The following is a 24,740-nucleotide window of genomic DNA, read 5'->3' on the forward strand; positions in this document are numbered from 1 at the left end:
GTGGTCGCTGTCGGTATAATACTCACTGCCATACCAGATAGTTCCCCTCGCCAATGCGGTGCTCACGTGAGGTCGACGATAAAGCCCAGACCTCTCTTTCTGAACGTAAATGAATTCCCAACATTGGCAAATACAAGATTCAACTCAGCAAATGCCTCGATCAGGATACGTCCTCTCTCGTTTGTCCTTCGGCTACCCCACTCACAGACCCAGACATTGAAGTCACCCGCTATGATTTTCGGGGTATGACTCCTTGCGTCCAACACCAAATAGTGCAGCATCTCTTCGTATTGTGCACGTGTTGCGCTAGGAGGATCGTAACAGCTATAGAATGAATTCCGCCCATCTTCGCTCTCACGAAACCAGCTTCCGGACGTAGCATGACTTGTATGACCTGCCCGCCGCACGCCCATATCGTTGCTTTACCGGTCTGGTTCCTGGTCCAGACAACACCACCGCAGTTGCGATAGGGTTCACAAATAATGGCAATGTCAATTCCCTTCTCTCGGATGCTCTGTGAGAGGAGGTCTTGTGCCACCTCACAATTGTTGAGATTGATTGATCTATCGTGGACGCTGGTGCATGCTGCGGCTATCTGCCCAAAGTCGAGACACCTGAAGCATCTCTTCATGTCCATCCGCTCTCTGAACCGACAGTTGACCCAGCCTATCTTCACTTTGCCCGCCGCTGGTATTTTGAACGCTGTCTCTGCTGGCAGGCTGATAACTGCAGCCTGGATCTGTTGGGGGTATCTATGTCTGTAGAAGATGTTGAAGGTCTCTACGGTCAGATTCCTGAGACTGGACAGATTTTCATTCTACCACAGTGGCAGTGTCTTCTTACTGTATTTAGCAGGGTACGCGACTTTAAAGGGGGTATCGAATGCCTTTTCGGAAACATCTGCAGCGAAATCCATACTGAAAAGTATCCAATTATGATCTGAGAAGGATCTCTAGTCAGACACTGGCTGACTGTTCTCCATCCTAAGAATCGCGTAGGCCTTGCAGCCTTGCAGCCTATCAACAGGTTGGCCTTCTTTGTTGCTATGGTGATCGTCAAATGTAGTAGTTTTTCTGACGGAGCTGATCGGTCGTGCGTCATTTAAGTTGAGGAAATATAAACGTTCCCTGCTTCAGTTTGACCACGACTAGGTCGTTGCAACTCACGTCCGGGCACAGAAAAGCGTGCAGACTATTCCTCGCGAAGATACATGCTCTAGGTCTGTCTTGATCAGCGTCTCCGGAATAAATAATAATATTTGCTTTGGAGCCCTTTGATCATTCGGTCGTTTCCAATCTAAGGCTCTTGTACTAGTGGGATGTCGATGTCTCCCTCTAGGAGGTAGACAAGCCGATTAGCCGGGATACACTTTGAGTGCTGCAGATTTATCTGCGTTACGCTTAGCACGATCTGCTTTCGTGAGGGGTTCATCGGTCCCCATCGGACCGTCGATCCTCATCTCCTGCAACAGCTCATTGATGGCGTTGATTGGATCCAGGTCGTCATGCGATTTTGCAGAGTGGAACACTTCCATCTTTGCGTTCCTACCTCTTAACTTTTCCAGTGTCACCAGGTACTCTCCTTTTATGTGGAACATGGAAAGTTGGCTGCTTTTTGGGGTTTCTCCTTCCTACCCAGGGCCTGCCCAGTGGTCCATAAGAATCCTGGGGTTTTGAAGGCGCAGGGATTGGACGAGTTTTTTCTTATTCATGCGGATCTTCGGCAACCAGATGCGATAGACCGATCTTCTGGAAATCTCGTCGTAGGAGATGACTGAGCTTTTACGAGAAAGTCCCTGGAGAAGTGGTTCACGCAAGCTATAACGTGGAACCCACGGACCACTTGAGAAGAATCAAAGCAGGGGATGGATCCCGATTATTCGCCTTTATGGTCCAGCAGATGCTCGCTGGCCATCTCCACTGCCGCGTTCCGGCCTCCTTATTCTTAGCAATCTTGTTGAGAATATGCATGGACTTCCGATATTAGCTCTTGAGCAGGACACCAATAGACCTCCGCTTCTCAGCCGGTTTCGGGTGACTGACGCTCTTGTCAGTTTTTGCTTTTGAGGGATCCCCCGACTTCGGCAGTTTCGGCCAGGAGTATTATGTCTGGTAGTCGCTACACCCATCTTGACGGCAGCAGATTCCTAGCTGGAAGCCACTAGTCCGTCTGCCACCTTGTTCCGGGAGATCCCTGCGGTTGGGTCAGCACTGCTCTCGACGGCTTCTGTCTCCTGGGTAGATACCAGCAACTCGTCTTCCGATGTTGCGCTTGGCATTATCTGTTTTGGGTCCATATCTTAGTCCAACGAATAGTCCGGGAAAGAGGTCCACCCTGGCCAGCCCGACCACCAGGGTAAGGGCGAACCTGTCCATGGTAACTGTGTACTTCCGAAAAGCGGCGAGAATTACTGTCTGAGATAGGAGAGTGGATGGTGGTCGGAAGTAAAAATAATCGCGATACAAAGAACTAATTCGAGGTCGGAAAGTGCGACGGGTCGTGTTGATGTAGACCAGACCTCTCTCTGCGAAGCAATTTTTCACAGTTAACCTGCGTTGATGTGGGAGAAGCAGTGGGGCGAATTTAAGGGTACACACCTTACAAGCTACTGGGTCAAGTTGTACCTTCCTAAGATTTCCACCTCCAGCTATGGTGCTCATACTAAATGAGAGCTATCAATCTTGACTGAGATATCTAAGAAAACATCTATTCTTTTTATATTTTCATTTCATACAAATATTTCCATATTTTGCAGATGATGGAGACAGTTTCCTCTTCCGAATCAATGGCGTTGAAATGTTCATGAAAGGATCTAATTGGATCCCGTCTCATATATTACCCGAAAAGAGTGGTGACAACGACCGAAGTATTTATTTTTCACTCAATACTTTTCCGTTCAATTAATTAAAAATGAATATTCTCCAACAATTTAGTTAATTATCTTCTCAAGGCCGCAAAAGATGCTAATATGAATATGCTGCGTGTTTGGGGTGGAGGCATATATGAATCTGATTATTTTTACGATATGGCCGACTATTACGGAATTCTGATTTGGCAAGATATGATGTTCGCTTGTGCCATGTATCCTGTGTTCGATGAGTTTTTGGAGTATGCAAACGAAGATAGATTTTTCTATCTTAGTCAAATCTAAGTTTTAAATTTATTTTAGATCCGTTGAGACCGAGACCGTTCAAAATGCACTACGTATTGCGTATCATCCAAGTATAGCGATTTGGGCTACCAACAATGAAAATGAAGTTGCCTTAGCCCAGAACTGGTATAAGACCGCATCTAACTTTGAATACTTTGCGAACACATACCGCCAGCTTTACGTGGCTACAGTCAATCATGCGTTGAAAATCATCACCCATTCTGGTCGACCGGACGTTTTGATATCCAGTCCTTCAAATGGTATTGAATCGGTGGCGAGCAACTTCATTGCAAAGAATCCACAGGATACTCGGTACGGTGATAGTAAGTATCCAGATTTGACCAATAAGGTTTACTTTACCTACTCCGAAACTATTTTACAGTCCACTTTTACACATACCTCCTTGACGGTTGGAATCCGGTAATCTACCCAAATCCTAGATTTGCCTCTGAGTATGGTTTCCAGAGCATTCCTTCACTAACAAGCTGGAACCGGGTGATGGCTGGAAGCGATAAGTTGACTGAGCTCCTTGATCACAGGCAACATCATCCGCTCGGAAATGCGCCCATCATCGATCTTATCAAGAAACACTTCTATCTACCAGATGAGTCTAGTCCGAATTATATGCAGGCATTGATTTATTTGAGCCAGGTATCGCAGGCTATGGTAATAAAGGCGGAAACAGAACATTATATGAGCCGAAGAGATTCAGACTCTTACACCATGGGTGCACTGTACTGGCAACTTAACGATGTCTGGATTGCTCCTTCCTGGTCCAGTATTGATTTTCATGGCACCTTTAAGGTAAGTTTTTTATTCATGAACGCTTGTTTTATTACCATATTATTATGTGCCTTGTTCCGTAGCGTGTTAGGATTCCCCAACAGAAGCCTCAAATATCACAAATATTACGCCGGATACCAGTTGACTCAGCTAACACACGCCGTTCATTGTTTTTTATAGTCGGCCAACTCTCAGAACTATAGAGAGCGGTGACGACATTACAATAAATTTTAGATTTGAGACGTTCGTTGATACGTTGATCACAAAGAACACCAGTTGTGGAATGCCACTTCATCCAAGTTGCGATAATGCGTGAAGCAATTTCGTAACGCAGTTCTCCATTGGCTGATAGCGTTGACTCGAGGTATTTAAATCGCTTAGTTCTGAACAGATAACTGCCGCTGACAGTGATTGTGCCTGTTTCATGGGGATCGGTCGTCAAAAATTCAGTTTTATTCAGATTCAATCCGGGACCGTGTTGCATGAGGTGATCATTCCATTTTTGGAGATCATTTTTGCTATTAGATGCTAGGAAAGCATCATCAATGTCTATCTGTCCGTCCACCCGTCGGCCTTCCTGTCTGTCCTTTTTTGTTATGGAGTTGAAAATCTTCACAAGGCACTGGCTTTGACATGCCAGCGTGTGGAATTTTTATCCACTAAAACCACCGTCAACCTAATTCTGCCCCGTGGAACCATCATTAGGTATTACATCATATTGTTGCGATCATAGAGTTGGAAATTGTTCCTCCTGTCCTCCACGAACCTCGGGTATTGGAAGAATACGTGATTTGGGTCCTTTGTTATTCCATCGCAGCTCGGACAATCAGGTTTTTTTTTCTGGAGGTAGAAATCTTCCAAAGATGCACGTATACATGTTCTAGCGTGTGGGATTTTTACCACTAAGACCACCCTCTAACTCCTGTCCACTTCCCCGCGGAACCACCACAAAGTATTTCGTCGCGGGGTGGGCATGGCTGTAGCCTCGCCCTTCGCCCATCGATTGCGTTTGCAACTGCGCCTTTCCCGCCTTCTCTGCCTCTCTCAACCTGCACTGAATCCACCCTACCAGGTCGTTCACTGCATTCCAGTTCCCATGGCACGCAAGCATTTTCCTAATTATATTTTCCGGTGCTACTGTTCCTCCCAATATCTCCTCTAGACTCTTCATTCCCTCAGCGAGTCTAAGACAACAGAAGAAAATACCGGAACACCGTCACAGCTAGGACAGTTGGGTGAGCTGTCCAGTTTAAACCTATAGAGGTCATGTCCCGTAAGATCAAAGTTTATCTCACCATCCTTTCTCTGCGAACTCTTGGCCGCGTTTCGAGAGAAGAATCCTCCGAAGAATTGTTGGCGCCCTACATGAGGATGGACGATTCCGTAACCTACACAATGACGAAATCTATGAGCGATACCATGACCGTCCGGTTGTGGATAAAATCCGGCTCAATAGGCTACGGTGGGCGGGTCACTTAATCCGTATGGATGAGGATGATCCCACCCGGAAAGTCTATAAGGGCAATATCTATGGTAGAAAAAGAAGACGAGGCAGACCCTGCCTAAGATGGAGCGATGGCGTAGGCCAGGGCGCCAGACAGATTTTAGGGATATCAAATTGGTGGACCTCGGCGCAAAACCGGGATGTCTGGAGTTCCCTATTAAGGCAGGCCTAGACCGGATACCGGTTGTTGCGCCGTTGATGATGATCCTTTCTCTGCGTCCACAGCTTGATGCTGGGAATCATCGTTCAAAATGTGGATGAGCATCATTCTGGCTACTGCATAAGCCGCTTCATCCGATATGTTTCTATAATCACAGCACACTCTTGAAGCGGTCATCTTTTGAGCATTGCATGTGGTATACAATGCAGTTGACCAAATTGGCGTTGCATAGAGCAGTATTGAGCTCACAAGATATAAGATAGATATATATAGATATAAGCAGTTTACGAGTGCATCGCAACATTTACCATCATCTTTGCTAGGGCCATGCTAACATTGGACGCCCTGGTGGAAACATTTTGTAAGTGCTGCTTGAATTTCAGCCTCGCATCTATCACCACTCCAAGGTATTTAAGTGTTAGTTTTGAAGTGATGATATGCTTTCCTGTTCTGATGCGGGCAAAGGTTTCCTTACTCCACTTCACTTATCACGAAGTGGCGTCCATCCTCATGTAGGGGGCAAAAATTCTTCGGAGGATTCTTCTCTCGAACGCAGCCAAGAATTCGCAATTCTTCTTGATAAGAACCCAAGTCTCCGAGGAATACATGACGACTGGCAAGTATAGATGATGTTCCACAATAGCGGTGCCAGAACAGAGCCCTGTGGAATACCCGCGGAGACAATGTATTCTCTGTTTCCATTATCTAAGTCGTACCAGAGCCTATCTGTTAAATAGTTGTCGACTATCGCAGTTAAGTAGCTGTGTATACCAGTCGCCGCCAACGACCTCCTTATAAGGTTCCAACTGGGAGAGTTGAATGCATTTTGCACGTCAAGAGTAATCCCAGCACAAAACTTTCTAGTGCCACCCTTTTCGTGAATCGTATTTCCAGCTAAGCCAGTGATCAGTTTGATGGCGACGACTGTTGATCTGGCCGTACCAAGCCGAATTATCGGTCTGATAAGCCTCCTAGGCTGAGTCGCATGCTTTCGCGATACACTTCGTGACTCTTTTCGAGGGTGGTATAGTGGTATAGTGTCCTGGTCCGATCATACATCTATGAATGCTTGCTCGTCAATTGTTTTCGCAGACCAACCTGACATTCTCCTCATTCAAAAGCCTCCAAGAGGCAACGCCCTCTGGCGTTCGCCAGTGAACTTCTTCATTTTTTGGCCCATACATTGAAGTCAAGAGCGATAACTTTTGGTTTCCATCCTTTTGTATCAAAAATCAATCTGTCCAGCATGTCGTCAGGCTTGAAGGAACATAGCAGCTGTAGACGAACCCTTACAGTGATTGAGGTTGATTTGGATCAACCTCATTTTCTTACTGCATTGAGCGCCTTTTTTAACTTGCCGCTTCCTGAAATATGCTTCCAGCTTTCCAGGCCCCATTATGCCCCCAACTTAGGCCCCATTACCCAACATGCATTTGGCACCCTTGTTACAATTTCGAACAATGTGACCTGTTTCTCCACAACGTCTGCATCGGTCAGACCGATCAATCCCATTTGTTTACACTCTCGCCAAATGCCCGTACAAGAGACACTTGAAGCATCTATTTAATGAGGTTTGTTCTCTAAGGCGACAGACTACCCATCCAATACGGACCTTCCCGACATCCGGCAGCTTGCATGCTGCTTCTGCTGGTGGCTGGATAGTCGTCGTCGGTGTACCTCCATATATCTTTCTAAGGCTTACAATGGATTCCTCCTGCAAGTCGTGCAGTTTGAACAGAGCAGATTTCAGCCTTAGAAGTGACGTCATCTAGGTCCTTGTACTATATAGCGATCTCATGCTTTTGAGTGCACACGTCAGCACTTTCCCCAAGTAAATTTTTGACTTGGCTGGGAAGCCTTCGTCTTTGCTCTCTTCGGACCATTTTAGTTCCAGCATAAGATCTCCCTTTTCGTTCCTTTGGATTCTGCTTACATTCAACCCAAGTCTTTGAGATCCGGGTCAGCTTTCATTTTCTTAGTATGTCTGCATTGGATATACTACCCGTGCTTGAAATGATGATCGCCTCGGAATGGATCCTCATTCTTTCTTTCTTATTTTTTGGCTTCTTTGGTCCAACATTAGTTCAACCGTCGTGTGCCTTTTGAGACATCAGCTCCCTTGATGGCGCTAGTGTTTTAGCCACTATTTTTCCGACTACTGAGGTTTTAGGCCCCTTCTTCAAAGCAGGTGATACGGCTTTTTGTTTTTTTTTTTGGAACCTGCTGATCACCTGGATGTTCGTCTTCCTTTCTCGATCCATCTTTTTCCTCTGCCCGTCCACCAGTATACGGTTGGGCGTCACCTGCATTGGCTGCGTCATTGTCGAAGGAGTAATTTAAAAGCTCTCCTTCGAATCTTGTGCATTTGGCATGTGGCATCCGCCGAATATTCCCTTATCCGCACGAAAAGACGCGCCTGATGGGAGATGTGGCAACTCCTCTGACGGTATCCTCAATGGCTGATGAGCAACTGGGTAAAATTATAATCAATCTCCCCATGCTTTCTCTCCAGCCACTCCATGTTGGCAGGGAACAACCTGTGGGTCCAGCGACCATTTTTTGAGTGATTAATTCGCTGTTGTCATTTCTCTCTCGGCTTTTTTTCACACGCAACAGATGTCAATTGGCAACATTCCCAAGATGCTCCAACGCCTCATCATTTGAGATGGTCCTGAAGGCAGAACATATTCTTAGGGATGTTCTTCGGTAAACTGAAATCAGTTTATGTGCATTAAATAAGATATGTAGCGCTCTTCCCTAAACTGAGACCGCAGACAATCTAGAAGTATACCGAGGCTCCCCAACATTCGGCATCATTCTTACTAGGGTCATACTAGCGGTGAATGCTTTTCCGCAGGTATACTCCGTCTTTTCTCCGCAAGTTCCAGTCCAGCGTTCTCATATCAGGCCTTAATAACACTGACTACTTCGCATGAAAGCAGCTCAGTATGTTCGAGATGCCTTGCGACCACAACCAGTGCTATGTCATCAATGCATACCACCATTGTGGTCTGATCTCGACGAGCTTAAGGGTCCTGTTCTGAATTCCGTTCAAGCCCCCACCTATCCATCTCCAACAGTTCGACTGTGGTTACTAACGGAATTGCCGCCACACATCTCTGAAAGGTGTTAGCGTCCGTGGATTATTTTCAATAAGAGGGTCGGGCACGTGGTCTGCGGGGATGACCGGCCTCTGAGTCGTCCCATAACAATCCTATAGATGTTCCCCCATGGGGTTATATCCGCCTCCGAGCCGAGCTTCTTAAGACATTCCATATTGCTCTGCTGGATAACTTGTTTGAGGGTTTTTCGGACTTTCACTTCAGCCACCCTTCCTTGAAGGTTTTCTCATCCAATGTTTTTGTATACCAGTCTGACGGCCTTCTCGGCCTTATTGCACTCAAAAGGAGGAGAAAACAATAATCTTAATATACTTAAAGAAGAGACGTTTAAAGGAGGAAACTTTTGGTATTGTAACTTCGACAAAGTCCAGGAATGGGGGAATGGAAGTAGATTCCGAGCTCCGCGAAAGGTACATTGCAAATGTCTGCGTTACGTGTATTATAAGACAAGAGATGATGTCGTAAGAGGCGGAGCAGTCCATCAGACCCGTCGCTGACATATCTTCCCAAGATTTGGAAACAGGAGGAGAGGAGGGGGACGGTAAATCTCAGCGAGTGTATCACCACTTTTAATAGGGATGTTGAAAGCCTGTTTCCACAGCCCGGGAAAATGATTCTCTTGAAGGACTTTGTTGAAAATTAGGAATAGGGGAAGGGAGATGGACTAACCAGTTTTAAGCAAAAAGAGGTCTGTATGACCGTCGTAGGCAGGGTCGACATTGGCTTTAGGTTTGCCAATGAGGTGCTCAACAAGAAGAGGGGTAAAAAGCGGAATGGGAGGCGATGCGCTACATCCACTCGCCGGAGGGAGGAGAGGGAACATAAACTGAGGAAAAGAGGCGACAGAGTAAATCACAAGATAGTTGGGGGAAGTTAGGAGAATTTTGTAAATGGAGGGGATAGCTGCACAGGAATGTGGGACCAGAAAAGTTTACTTTTACTTAATTTGCCTGGTTGCAACACTTTTACAGTATTTCTCCCCAAAGGACAGTAACACTACTCTTTTTAGAGTTTGGTACTAGGAGAGCACCTGTAACCCAATAGTAACATACAGCTTATAGTGGCTAGAAAGCATAGAGGTTTCGTCACAATGTCTACATATATTGTATGTATCTGGCTCTCTCTTTATCACAGGATATTCTTTGAGTTGAGTAGTCTCTAACTTCTAGATTTCTACCATTTGTCCTTTTTAAACCGCTGATATTTCCCTACTAACAATCTTAATTTTTCAGATGCTTCATTACTGGGCGAAAGATTTCATGGCTCCACTATCAGTTATCGCTCAAGTCGACGAGTTCAATAAGGTCAATGTTTTTGTGTCCCGGGACACAGTAGATGATAATGATCAGACTCTGATGGTTGTATTGAGCATCGTCTCTTGGACGGAATTGCTGCCAAAGGATACAGAAAACTGGTATTTGAAAATGGTATTTAGACACTGGAATACCTTCACGACTCTAATTTAACCAAGCTTTCACTTTCCAGAAACCAAACTCGGTATTGAAAGTTGTGTCATTTGACTTCGAGGATTACCTGAAAGGAAAGTACAACAAACAAAACAGCTTCTTACAGTTTGACCTTTATGATACCGGGAAGAATGTATTATCGACAACATATCTGTTTCCTACGAATTTAAAAGATGCCAACGGAATCAGTGACCCAGTTATTGTCGTAAGTTATGAGCTTGCTCTAATTTTAGAAGATGAGTTAAGAATTCGGGTGGAGTCTTAAGCTTACTGCCAACTGCTGCAGACCAAGTCGAACGGAGAAAAACTGTCTCCGAAGTTCCAGAGTCCTTTCTAAAAAAAATTAGGACTCCACACCAATTCTAAATTTAATTTGGTGAATAACCTGGGAGTCAATATCTGAAGAGTATACCTGCAGGACTCAGCGAAACCAACAGTTGAAATATTTCTTAATCGGAAAGGAATACTAAAATCTCTCCATAATTCCTTACAGGTGTCGATTGAATCACATGTGTGTGAAAACGGGGGTGCATCAGCTAGTTTGTGGATCAAAGTGCGGTATCCTACACTGTTTGTCTTCCTGGAATTAACGCGTACGGACATAAAAAGGCATTACTTCTCTAAGAATGGATACATTCAAGTGCAACCAATAGAGACGATACATTTGGAATATACAGATGAAAAGTGTGCGGAATTTACTCTCAAGGACATCAGAGTATCGCATGCAAATGCATATCTATTAAATGACAACTAGTAGTAGGGTTTGATTCAACAACCATGTTTAATAAGCATTAGTCAGTTAAGCATATAGATCATTTTATTGGAATATACATATTTTAATTAAAAGTTGTTGATGTAGTTTCAGTATTGATTTACTTTGAAAAGCCTACACTTAGCACCTACGACACTGTCAACCAAAAAGGAAACTACGGCTACTCCCATAATGGGACCAACTGGAGATCCGATTACGGCCGCGTCGATCGCGTAACTATTGCCTAAATCGTGAGGAGAACGAAACTGGAAGCTATGACAAAAAGAAACTTAGAATAAGGAGGGGGACCCCAGAAAAAATCTCTGACAGGCAAAGTTTATGTTCCATTTGGTGTACCCTGATGAGCCTACCTTAAACGTGCTTCAGCAGGCAATCTCAGCGATTAGTTTTAGTGACCGACCGAATTCATCATCGTCAACATCGGACATCGCAAACCAGAGAAGACTCTAAACCTAAAAGCCTGAAAATATAAGACCCTTTATGAATGAACATAGAAATGGGCGCTGCTACAATGCGGCGATTGCCAAAAAAATTGATCGTAAGAGGACCAAGAGTTTCACGAGGACATGTATTACCCTTCTAACCAGTAGCATGCCAAACTCTCTTCCTTTCAACAGGAAGCAAGGCTGACAAAGTTGAAGGTCTGCACTTACATCTTTCTAATACCAGACTCAAGGTTTCTAACTAAAATCTTCCACAAGACGAAACTCGTGTGTCCTGACATCAAAATTGTTAAAAACAACTATGATGAAACAATTCTCGGAGAGGATTTAGTTTCCATCATTTTACAATACCGGGTGAAGAAACGTCATGGTTGCCTCTATATATTTACCCTCTGATTCTTCGAGTCCTCCGCTGACGTAATAAGGAATCTGGTCTTGTATGTAGCATCAATATGTTGTGATACGAACTTCCAACGTATCTGTTTGTAGTCTTCTTTTTCTTTAGCCTTTGTCCCGTTCACAAGTGGGCTCGGATCGTCGTGATCGGTTGCGCCATTTTACTTTATCAAAGGCTTGATTTATATATAGTCGTGAGGCTTTCAAATCACCATCCTGCGTACCAAACCATCATTGTTTCGGCCGCTCTTTTGGTTGCTTACCATCGACTTCGCTAGAATAAATTACATGCCCATGACATGGACGACGTCTCTCTCGCAATTATTCCACGATCGTGCAACCCTATTTCGATCTCGAATATCCTCATCTAATGTGATCAAAGCGTGTCACGCCATTAGTCCAACCCAACTTCTTCGGCTCCATTACCGTCGTTCATTGTTCTTCATACTCGACCAACACTCAGAACCATAACGGACAACATTGCGATAAATTTTAGATTTGAAACGTTCGTTGATACTTTTTTTGAGAATTGTGGGGTGTCCTAAGTCCGCATCAACTTAATGCCGGACCGGACCAAATGGGGAGCAACTTACTCCCTCTTTTTTGGTACACGGACCCCTCATTTAGGGCTTAGCACCCAAACTTTTAAAAAATGTCAGGCGTTGACGGCTTTACGGTTTCTTACCAAAGGGGCACTTACCATCTGCGAGCCGCTTCGGTCACGCTGTTCCCAGGGCAGAGGTGACGATTTGCCTCTGCCCTGGTAAGAAACCGTAAAGCCGTCATCGCCTGACATTTTTTAAAGTTTGGGTGCTAAGCCCTAAACGAGGGGTCCGTGGACCCACATGCCTCAACATACACACCAATTTAGTTAAACGTGGCTTGAGCTCAAGCAGGTGCGCGCACAAGGACATACGCTCCGCAATCGTGACTCCCAAGTATATCACTGTCTGCCGGTATTTCAAACATCCCCCATTCGATTTCATCATGAGCGGACGACGTATGCAGCCTTTCAGCATCGGTGCGACGGTTTTATCCATTGAGACCGCGATACCAACTTTTAAAGACCACGCGTTAACTCAGTACCCCGCTGCGTGAACTCATGTCGATTCTTCCCCTCAACAGGAATGAGGAGATCATCCGCGTAGGCAACATATTCAGCTACGATAGAAAGTTTCATAGAGCAAGGCTTTGCAATCAGTGCAGGTGGTAAAATGTTGGCGTCTTATGTGAATATAGTCGATTTACGTTTTATTGTCTCCACTATAAATGATGATATAGTCATCAGCAGGTACATTACAAGTGTTTTCATCGAGAAGTTGCCAAAAAGCATCTTGCTCGGCATCAGGTCGACCTGTCTATGGTGCGTACGCTGTGAAGAACTGAATAGTGCGATCAGCTGATATAATGATGAGCTTCATCAGTCGATCATCAAATCGTTCGACTTCTTTAATGACATCACAGAAACCCTCTGAGATGACAATGCCAACACCATATTGAGTGCGTGGACTACCAAAATAGAGAACTTTATAGCCATTTTTGCCACTTTCGCGTTCTATGTCGCAGCTTTTAGCGCCAGACGAACGGGTTTCTTGTAGAGCGTAGATGTCAATAAGCCTTTTCGAAAGGCTCTTGCGAATTCCCCGTTTTTTCAGTCAGGGAAACATGAGATTGCCTTTCTTATTCCTTTGGATCTTGCTGACATTTCCACCCAGATCTTTTAGCTCGGGGTCGGATTTCACCTTCCTTCCTTTCTCGGAACTGCTTGTGTACTTTTTTTCTCTTAGGCGCCTGCTAATTCCCTAGATCACTGTCTTTTCCCCGGACTGTTTTCTTTGTTAACAGGTTGTTAACACTACGGTTCGGTTGTCACTTAGGTCGTCTGTAACACTGTTGGAATGGCAGGTTTAGCTTTTTTCTCGGAACCTCTTCCAGCGATCTGTTATGGAGGACTCTAATGGCTCTCACCATGTTTAATGTGATTATTTTTAATAGCTTGATGCACGTTGTGCTTGTCCTTAATAAACTCGGACAGCCCAATTATTTTTGCTTTTGCTTGAACGGTAGTTCCTATGGGTCAAGGCTCTGTTCTCTATGAGTCTTGGCCGTATTACTTCTTTTAAATGCACCTTCACCCGTAAAATTTAACCTGTTTTGTTGTGTTTTGTATTTTGTCGTGTTTGGCATTGGTGGAGAACGAAGAATTGAGGAGCTTCTCCCGAATGGGTCCATTTCCTGATCTCGGAGTACCTTTTGTGGTTGTCCCTCTTGGGCAAATGCGATGAGTGTCGAAACCGCTTTAGTCGATCGACGATCTCCTTTTAGCTCGTTATTTTTTGCCTTTGTTATTAGTGTTCTTGGCAAAGTCTTGCTTCACTTGAACACCTCCTTCTCCAACTCTAAATCATCTGTAGCATTAGATGCTACGATGGCCAAGTTGTCCACCACCGAGGAACCGCGGTCGAGAAATATCAACCACCGTGAATCCGGACTGGGGTTTTGAGCCCCGAAATGGCAAGTTTTCTCCTTCTCTCTTCTTCCATGTTCGTTTTATGTTCTGGGTATCCTTCCCATAGCCATTTTGGTCCACGCACCAGAGCTGAGCATACACTCGCCCCCCCCCGTTTTTTTTTTGAAACGACCAGACTGATTTTTACGAAATTTGGTGAGAGTGGCACCATTTTGTGTTATGTTTGGAGGGGGTTTCCCATACATGCGAAGGAGGGATGCAAATTTTTTTTACTGAATATGGTCATGTGTGGTATCAAATGAAAGGGCTCAATTAGTACTTTTACACATCAACAGGTATGCCCCAATTCACCAACCGGGGTCGTACCTGATGGGAGATCTGGCAACTCCTCACAGGCTGTCTGTTATAGCGATTGACACCAAGTTTGGTGGAATTATGAACGCTCACGCATACATTGAGATACATCATTCTAAGTCGAATTTAAGGAGGGGGGGGAGAGCCCTTCCACGGAAGCGGGTTGTAATTTTTTTTCACCAAATATAGTCATACGGAATATCAAATTAAAGGTCTCGATTAGTACTTTCGGAAGCCGGTCTTACTTCTGACATTTGTTAGAAAGATGGGGAGTGCGGGAGGCCGAAAGTGATCATTTCTTTCACGGACCAATTTTCAGAAATTACTCAACCGAAAATTCTGAAATAAATAAAGAAGTTGCCATTATATGGTGCCTAGGTTCAAATAAAGTTGATAACAGTATATTATTATCATCATCATCAACGGCGCAACAACCGGTATCCGGTTTAGGCCTGTCTTAATAAGGAACTCCAGACATCCCGGTTTTGCGCCGAGGTCCACCAATTCGATATCCCTAAAAACTGTCTGGCGTCCTGACCTACGCTATCGTTCCATCTCAGGCAGGGTCTGCCTCGTCTTCTTTTTCTACCATAGATATTGAGCCGGATTTTATCCACGACTTGACGGCCATGGTATCGCTCATAGATTTCATCGTTATTTAGGCTACGGAATCATCCTCATGTAGGGGGCCAAAAATTCTTCGGAGGATTCTTCTCTCGAACGCGTCCAAAAGTTCGAAATTTTTCTTGCTAAGAACCCAAGTCTCCGAGGAATTCATGAGGACTGGCAAGATCATTGTCATTGATCCTAGAATTGAAATGAAATTTTGCGGCAATATAGGCAATAACATAGAGGATAATCCTAACAAGTTTATTAGTAATTGCACTATAACTAACAAAGTTATAATAAATAAAATTTGTTGTCTCTGTGCAAATTCAAGACTTTGAATGTCAGTATCACACAAAAGTGGATATTCGGACTTAATATATGCAAATATCACGTGCTAGGTACCGATGGGACAAATATCCACTCAAATGTTTTTATAAAAGAAATACACAAAACCTTTCATACCTGAAGCGTCCAGCTTCCTGTTTCCCGTACTTGTTAGTTCTACAATGGCAATAAATTTCTAATGCAAATATAGATATCACGAGTCAACATCTCGCCCATAATTGGAACTCTGGAGCTTCAATATCTATGGTTTAGTCTCGGTACGATTTATATAGAATACGTAGTAAGCAAGCCCATCGAAAGAGGAAGCGAAAGGGGGTGATTCCCGAAGAACTGGAATAGTATTTCTCCTGTACACTCCTTTGCACTATAGATATAGGACATCCACAGAATTTCAGGTTTTAATTTTCACCCTACAACCCCAGAACTAAGTAGTATGTAATATCTACCATCTTTCATTCAAATTGATTGAACAGTTGGGGATACTGGTAGATGCATGTTATACCGCTATCAGTGCGGAAGCTGGAATTGCATCTGCTTAAGTGATAACGAATATTAAAGCAGAAACCACCCAAGTAACTGCCGTTTTCGCTCCCCAACGAAAGCTGGAAGTTCTGCTCACCACCTAACTATGCATTTCCTCAGTACTCCGACGCTGATGAGTGAATTTCCAATCTATGCGAATCAGTACTTTCCAACCATACCAAACATACCGTTCGCTCTGGACAATCGGTAATGAGAGGTGATGATTGTTTCATATGTTCCGCGAAAATATCTTGGACACCACACGCTAACAGTGGACAGTTTAAATTGCAACTTACATGTGCAGACCCAACATTCACGAGCAACTTACTTAGTATGCAAATGAGTATTCCGGCGCAAAGTAACTTTCTCAAGTAATCGATAGAAATCAAATTTCAAGAACATTTGGAGCCGCGTGAAAGTGAATCTTCGTTTTTATTGGAAAAGTGATATAAGATATAAATAACAGTGCAATGCCCCGGCTACATGTGTGGATAATTGCTCTTGGGATCATCGTGTGCCTTAAGATTTCCTTCAATGCAGGATACGATGGTGGATTGATCTTCTATGATCCCGTCACTAAGCAGAAGCTACTACCCCCGATCGTTACTGCCTCGAAATACGGGAGTAACTTGCGAATGCCCTTTATGGGGCAGCCTTGTACATGCCAGGGAAAGGAGTGTGGATGCTGTGTTGGAATGAAAATTGATTTTCTGGATTTCGATCAGAGAAGTATGCTTCTGCTAAGTATTCTCTTCCTAACTCGTAAGTTTGTAAATTGTGCTTCCTCCATCTGAGAGCTCATACTCTTGAACATTAATTTTAGAGACTTCTTGTTTTAAAGGTTTTTATTATTTTGTTAAGGGAAAGTCACACCGCGTCCTTAAAGAACTATAGTGCTCCTTTTACTGGTTATAGTGTAACTATTGATCATAGTATCTCAAGCAGGCCTATAACCGTCAGGAACTTTAGAATGTTCCCTACTCACCCCCCCCCCCCCCCCCCCAAGTGCCGGTATAGAGGTTTCGTCATACTCCTCACCGAACCTGCAGGCAGTGTCCATAGATATCCTTAGCTTCCCTAGGTGATAGGTCAGGTCAGTCGACAATGACCAGTGAGAATTCCCACTATGATTCGGAGGTTCTTTTTAGTGAGGTTTAAGCAAAGGTTTTACTCGAAGTCATATAACAAAACATCCGTTTGCACTTTAAAACGTGCCTTTTTGAAAACTGCATACCTAGTGTGACTGTACTCCTTCGATATAATCTGTAATAACTATCTCGGTTGACCAAAGTCAACCACGATCGCAATACCAGCTCAACTGTAGTGACCCATCCACACTTTTACACTTTTACAGGATTGGAAATGTGGGGAGGTGGGAGGTGTTTTTCGATGTTATAGTCTCTCTCGTGTCATTAACAAAATTTATTCTGTGTCCTGTAACGAGTGCGTTGATGTAAAAATATTTGTCTGCACGATGGTCCCCCTTGTATATAGCTCGAAGTCAATGTACGTTGAATATACCTGATATTCAATTCGATGTAGTACTTTGTTACTAATAATAAGATTTTGACCGAACTTTCCAGAATTAAAGTTTATCCTACTGCGAAATTTCACGGGTCCAGGATGAACTTGCAGGGTTTACAGTAAATTTTCAAAATATAATAATATAATATTATTAACTTTATTTGTGGAGATTTCGTAACGACGAGTATTTTGAGGCCTAGATACTATGTGCATGGGCCACCATGATTTTTCCAGAATTTTCAGTTGGTTAGTTTCTGAGAACGGTCAGGACGGACAGACAGACAAACAGACCCAAGGAATAGCTACAGAAGACAACAAACAACAACTCGGGAAACCGGAAGCTAGGCGCTTCAGGTATGAAAGGTTTTGTTTGCTTCTTGTGTGAGTATATTAGCATGTCAGATTTAGTGCTTCGGGTTGTAAATTTACACGGTAAAAACAACTTTGAGCTACTGTAACTTTGTTGCTAATAGTATTATTTTGATCAAACTTGGAGATAATATGCTTCATATTATATTTTATACCACTACCAACTTTTATAACTGTAAGATAAACTTAAGGGGGTTTTACTCAATTTTCCCAAAAATTTGGTAGTATACTATTATTAACTTAATTTAAACAGATATGATATGGAGAGTATTCTGAGGCCTGGGCATCGTATAGAGGCAGCTTCATGATTTTTCGGGTGGGTGTCACTTTCGACCCCTTCCATTCCCCGCCTTTCTAACAAATCTCAAAACTAAGACCGGATTCGAAAAGTACTAATCAGGACCTTTCATTTGATACCCAACATGACTATATTCGATGGAAAAAAATTTACACCCCTCTTTTGCATGCATGGGGACCCCCCGCCCCCCTTAACCTCAACATAGAAAGATATCACTCACCGCATGTCTGGGCGTCCACAGTTCCCTTCTCACCAAATTTCGTTTCAATCGGTATAGCCGTTTCTGAGAAAAGTGCGTGTGACAGACCGACAGACAGACATACAGACAGACGGACAGACAGACAGACAGGCAGACATTGAACCGATTTTAATAACAAACATAACCTTAACAAGTGGGAATACCGGAAAGCCTGAAAGCCTAGATTTCGTGTGAATGCCTCATTGTGATTTTTTTTCAGATTTTTCATTTTGAGCCCTTACTCCCATATGTTTCACTCAGTATCAAAAATATTATCAGTATCGGAAAGTACTGACTGAGCCCTTTCATTTCTTACACCACATGAGCATATTCGGCGAAAACAAAAAATGTTACACTCCTCTTTTGCATGTATGGGAGCCTCCCTCAAACTCAATACAAAATGGCACTACTTTAAAGAGATTTACAGACTAGATGTTTTCACCAAATTTCGTGACAGTCGGTTTAGCCGTTTCGGAGTAAATCAGTTGTGACAGACAGACAGACGGACAGACAGACATCGAATCTACTGCCTGTGAGGAGTTTCCAGATCTCCCATCAGGCGCTTCCTATCAGGTTTCGGAATCCAACACGCCAATTTGCCACGATCCCGAGACGGGTGAACCGCGGTTTAGTGGAGATAGCACGCCCTAAACTAGAGGAAACACCTGAGTTAGTCTAGCTCAGGAGATGTGCAGGGGGGCTATTACTGAAAGCCTACTATCTACTGTTTGGTAGGTGGACAGCTCAAAGAGGGGAAAGGACGACTGGATGAACAGAACCTCCTATGTAGCACAGGGGTAATGGGAGGCAAAAGGCTAGCGACTGCCACGGCTGTGATCCGTGAACGTGAACCTGTGCCTGAATTGCGGGTAAATACTCGAACAAAAATATGGACGAAGGAAATAAAATACCATTAATATTGACGGACAAAGAAAATAGTGACGCCGTTCTTGTTAATTATGGGACTATCGAAGTGGATACTGCAACAAGTGATAAGGAGAAGGTAACGAACCTGGATCCCTTTAAGCGAAATGGTAAAATGCTACGCTCTCCACCCAGGTCCGTGAAGACAGCTGGACTACCGGGTATTGATAGTGGCAAAGGCTGTACCGGGCCCAGCAAGGAAGAAGCGGTACATGCCAACGACAAGAGAATTGATGCAGTACTAGCAAAAGTTTCTCAGGGTAGGGGGGAAGGAAGAGGGGACGGAGATGGGTAATACCCTGAACACCCTCTAGAAATTCATCGGGCCGAAACATAATGTTCATCGCTATATTAAGGTGGTTATTCGAAACCTTAAAAACACTTGTGAAAAGTCCATGGGTGAGTTAGGCTTGACGAACCAATGTACAAGGAATACAGGACAGTTTCATACTCCTACGGTAACCCCATTGCGGCAGGTACCTATTGCTACCCAAAGGATGGAACGAGTCACTCAAACAAGTCCAAAGTGGAAAGTTGTAGAGAGCATAAAGACGAGCAGAAAAAGAATGGAGGATACTGGTGTAAAGCTTTCTACACGAAGGAAAAGTCGAGGGCCAAAAGAACCACTGGACCCATGGAGGGAGTGCAATATTTTGACCTCAAATCGGCTCCACAAATGAAATCCCAGAAAATAGAAGCAAATATTTGGACAACTGTGAAGCCAAGAAACAGATAAAAAGACGGAAGCCCCGTCCGGATGCAATTGTTATTGAAAGCAGAAGTAATCTCTTTTACGCTGAGATTCTGCGGAAGGTCAAGGAATATTCGACGCTAAGCGGCCTGGGAGATATTCTCTCCCACGGATCAGAAGAACGCAAAAGGAAGAACTACTCCTCGAGATTTGGAAGGCAAAGGACGAAAGGTCGCTGAACTATCAGAACTTGGTTGGTAGATCCTTAGGTGAGGAAGTTACGGTGAGGCAGTTAACCCACGAGATAACTATGTAGCGCAGGGACCTTGACGAAATCACCACGAAATCACTCCAAGGACATTTGGAGAGAATTGGTGTGGCAATTTCAAATTCCAGACGGTAATGTCAACGCAATATCGAATTTACGGAAAGCATGCGGTGGCACGCAAACAACAATCATCAGCTTGTTGGAAGCTGGCGAAGTCAAGATCGGATGAGAGGATTCGGGAGAAAATATTTCTTGCTTTGTGTTTAAATATCTGAAGTACGGTTCCATAGTCACATCTTGCACAAGCAAGCACGATAAGTCTGACCGGTACAGGCGATGTCGTGAAAAAGGACCCCTGGCACGAAATCGTGAGAAAGACCGTGAATACATATTGTGCAAAAATGCAGGTTTTGATGATATGGACTAAAGTTGTTGGAACCCAAAACTATTTTGGTCAGCAGCCGTAAACTGAAAGAAATTGTACGATTTCGTGTGGGACAGCATGAGATAGAGTCCATGCCTTTAAGGAACATTTGAGCTACGCGGGCGAGAAAATAACGAAAGTTGTACCTGCGTTAACTGGCATAATTCCCAAAATTGGAGGAACACAACCACAAAGAAGGCTGTTGTTGCTCCTCGCAGTTGCGCGGGAAGAGTTCAAGGAACCTCTTAAACAGAATATTCGCAGACCTTCAGACAGTTGTTGGTCACCGCCACTTCACATGGTCGCTAAATCCAATGGCGAATGGAGACCTCGTGGCGACGTTGCGACTACAGACGTCTAAATGTTCAGACGCTTCAGGACCAATACCTCATTCTACTCATCCACGATTTTGCAAACTCTATTGCAAAGTGCCATATTTTCTCGACCTTGGACTTAGTCAAGGCATACCATCAGATCCCTGCAGCGTCCGAAGACATCCCGAAAACGGCAACATGCACACTTTTCGGACTCTTCGAGTTCACTAGGACGACTTTTGGACAGATATTTCAAAGATTCATCCACTCTCTGCTGCGAAACTTGCATTTCTGTTTCGTATATTTGGATGATGTTTTGGTCCTGTCTTCCTCTGAGTCTGAGCATTGGGAACACCTCGAGTGCATTTTGCAACGTGTCCTTGAGGAGTACTTAACGTTGAAAAGTGCAAATTCTTACAATCGTAGGTGAGATTCCTCGGCCACCTTATTACCCCTGAAGGCATCCAACCGGATCAAGATGCAAACAATTGGGAGCTTCCCGCTTCCGAAAACTGTTAATGATTTGAGAAAGTTCTTGGACATGTTAAACTTCTATCGTCATTTTTGCCCAAGACGGCCCACCAATAATCGATCCTTAACGCCTTCTTGTCTCGACCGACGACCAAGAACTCCCGTCTGATTGTGTGGTCGCCAGAGGCTGTCCAGGCATTAGACAGCACCAAGCATTATCTGGGCCGAAAACCAAAGACTCCCGTCTGACAGTGTAGTCCCCAGAGGCTGTACATACCTTTGAGGCCACCAAGCAGCAGATGGTGGATGCTACGCTTCTGGCATTCCCTCAGCAAGATGCACCACTAGCCGTATTCGTCAATGCCTCAGACATTGCCGTAAGTGAATTAAATCTGGCAGTAGTTGAAATTCTTCTCCAAATAGTTGAATCGCGCTCTACGGAACTACAGTACTTACGATCGTAAGTTACTCGGCACGCACCTCGTAATTATATACTTCCAGTATTCCCTTGAAGGCAGGCGGTTCACATTGTTCACGGACCGTAAGTCACTCACTTTTGTCCGACAAAGCGTCCCCTCGTCAATTTCGGTACTTGAGCTTTGTCAGCCAGTTCATTTCCGATATTCAACACGTGTCTGGAACAGATAACGTAGTCACTCACGCTTTGTCACCTGTTGTAGAGGTCACGATCCCCGCCACCGTCGATTTTCCGGCAATCGCAAGGATGCCGCAGTTCTTCCGAACCTGAGGACCAAACCCAAATACACTTTTAGGGAGTTTCCTATCTTCGACTCAACATCCAGTATATATTGCGAGACTTCAAACAGGGGACCAAGGCCATATATTCCGGCCAATTTCGGAAAGAAAGTATTTCACACCGTTCACGAACGAATCGGTTAGTCACCGCAAAGTATTTCTGGCCGTCCACGAACAAGGACATTAATTCTTAAGCCAGAAGTGCAAAACTACAAAGCATATAGGAAAGAAGTAGGAGTGTTCTCTCCGTCCACCAAGCGCTTCAGCACGGTTTAAGGTATTGCTTCACAATCATCGATATGTTTACGTGGTGGCCTGAGGCAATACCTCTGAAAGACATTACTGCACAATTTTATACAGAGACCCTCTGTCGAGAATGGATTCCAATCAAAATGGTGTGTCGGCAATTATAATCACCGGCCAGGGAATGCAGTTTGAATCCTGCCTTTTCTCCGAATTGGGCAAACTCCTCGGCTTTAAACGCAATCGAACAACCGCGTACCACCCGCAATCCAATGAGATGCTTGAAAAGTGGCACAGGACGCTGAAGGCCCAAGACGACCCTTCTAGGTCGCAAGTCCTGCCACTCGGTCTTTTGGCCTCCGAACCATCCGGCCAATCGCGAAGAATTTTCTTCAAGTCCCGCAGAGCTGGTATGCGGGGAGAACCTGAGACTCCCCAGCGACCCTGTTCTCGACATCAGGTCGGGACTCAACGCTACCGGTCTGTTGCATCTGTTCAAGGACACAATGCCAAAGCTAAAGCCAAACCATGGCTGACGTGCCTAGGGATCTCGAATCCTGTACGCATGTCCTAATTAAGACGGAAGCTCCTCGGAGGTCGCTGCAGCCACTTTATAAGAACCCCTTGGGAGTCCTCAAGCGATTCCAATATTATTGTAGCCTTAACATTGGGGGCACGGTCAAATGGGTCTCCTTGGCTCGACTAAAGACCTTCGTCCACGAAGAAAGTGCGACCAGGGCGTAAGACGCGCGACGCGTCCGTTTTCACTTGCGGTAACCGAGTTGACGGAGCCGTGCATCTGGTTCCTTGCTGAAACCCCCTTTTGGTTTCAGCTGGGGGTTGAATGTTGTGGCGGAGCGAACAACTTGCGCACGTGCGAATCGCGTTAGCCATGACACCATCTCGAAGAAAATGTTAGACCCAAGGGAGTGATTTTCGTTCTCCACGCCCCCGCGATAGGTCTGCCTCCAGAGACTCTTTTCGATTTTGAGTTTATGTTTTTCGAGAATTCGTTCGATTTTCCTCCTAAGAGCGCGATTGATTCCCCCTTGTCCCGGTGTTTTCGAGGGAACCCAGAATAAAGACTTCCTTGAAATCATACGTGAGCCTGAATAACTTTCAACCTGGGTACTCTATGGACTTGGTGCATCCTTACAAAAGCTTCCATTAACTTCTTTAATTTTCTCTTTTTCCCGGTTTTGTATATTATCTTTCTTTATAAGCGCATTTCTCTAGACACCGCTTTCAAAGATTCAAATTGAAACTACTGAAACGGAGACTACTCGAAGTTTCTAGCTCATTTAAACTCACTTTCCTTGTAATAAGTAAATTGGCGATCAATTAAAAGTTAGACTCTGCAGGCTAATGAAGTGATTTCTTCACGTCGTAGCAATCCACATTTTTGCTACCTTGGAAGCACTTTGATTCTGATTTTATCACATATAATTAGATACAACTGAACCGCTTCTCATCTAATCCACTCTCTCTTTACAGTGTGTGCCAATGTTACCTACAGACCGCGGGACCTTGAAATGGAACTGGATATAATCCTCAACAGGAAAGCGGTTATCATGTATAAGTTATCAGCGCATAATCCACCTCCGTTTTGTATACCTGTCCCATTACCGATCCCGGTGAATCTGTGCATGCAGGTCTACGATATACAAACGGTAGGGACGAATCTTCATCTATGCATGAAATGGATCGTGAAAGTTCTTTCGAACGATATCTTCATGTTACACTTTAATTGCATTGAGGTTGGGACGGACGGTATCCACTTGGCGAAGCCGAGCGGAGGCCAAAGTATGGGGACTTCGATAGGCGATGAACAGGTTAATTCACATATCTTCGACCATGTGAACTTCGATCGAAGACGGTCGATACATTGCAACTCAAGGAAAAGATGGTTTTAATCTCTAATCATGTGGGCTAATCGAGTACTTAATTGTTATTAAGAAATTAGATTTTATTGATTATTTAATGTTATTTATATCGTTTTTGCCATTCATTCAGGCAACGAAAATAAATTGACTCGCACTATGGAAAGGAAGTTTCCTTTTAATTAAAATGTTTGCAAACAAGTTGGACGATTTCTCGAAAAAAGCGATTAGCAAATATCTCCT

The 24,740-nt window shown here is 44.2% G+C and overlaps 2 protein-coding genes across 2 annotated transcripts in view; both read left to right on the forward strand.

The window, feature by feature from the left end:
- The window catches only part of LOC119652394 (beta-mannosidase), a 44,069-nt gene extending 33,034 nt beyond the window's left edge, over positions 1–11,035 (forward strand). Inside the window, exons 8-14 of the mRNA XM_038056501.1 lie at positions 2,756–2,866; positions 2,934–3,108; positions 3,170–3,474; positions 3,534–3,955; positions 9,953–10,147; positions 10,206–10,391; positions 10,680–11,035. Coding sequence (XP_037912429.1) covers positions 2,756–2,866; positions 2,934–3,108; positions 3,170–3,474; positions 3,534–3,955; positions 9,953–10,147; positions 10,206–10,391; positions 10,680–10,940 — 1,655 coding nt within the window. The 3' untranslated portion in view covers positions 10,941–11,035. The remainder of the gene's footprint in view (positions 1–2,755; positions 2,867–2,933; positions 3,109–3,169; positions 3,475–3,533; positions 3,956–9,952; positions 10,148–10,205; positions 10,392–10,679) is intronic.
- Positions 11,036–16,280: 5,245 nt separating this feature from the next.
- On the forward strand, positions 16,281–24,649 carry LOC119651920. The gene is made up of 2 exons (XM_038055748.1): positions 16,281–16,826; positions 24,112–24,649. The coding sequence occupies exons 1-2, from the start codon at positions 16,568–16,570 to the stop codon at positions 24,528–24,530; spliced, it is 678 nt and encodes a 225-aa protein (XP_037911676.1). The 5' UTR covers positions 16,281–16,567; the 3' UTR covers positions 24,531–24,649.
- The last annotated feature ends 91 nt before the right edge of the window (positions 24,650–24,740 follow it).

This window comes from Hermetia illucens, chromosome 3 (assembly GCF_905115235.1).
Source record: "Hermetia illucens chromosome 3, iHerIll2.2.curated.20191125, whole genome shotgun sequence".
Taxonomy (NCBI): Eukaryota; Metazoa; Arthropoda; class Insecta; order Diptera; family Stratiomyidae; genus Hermetia; species Hermetia illucens.

Coding starts and splice junctions, on each gene's coding strand:
- LOC119651920 (XM_038055748.1), top strand. CDS start 16,568: ATGCCCCGGCTACATGTGTGGATAATTGCTCTTGGGATCATCGTGTGC. Junction 16,827..24,111: donor TCTGGATTTCGATCAGAGAA/GTATGCTTCTGC, acceptor CTCTCTTTACAG/TGTGTGCCAATGTTACCTAC.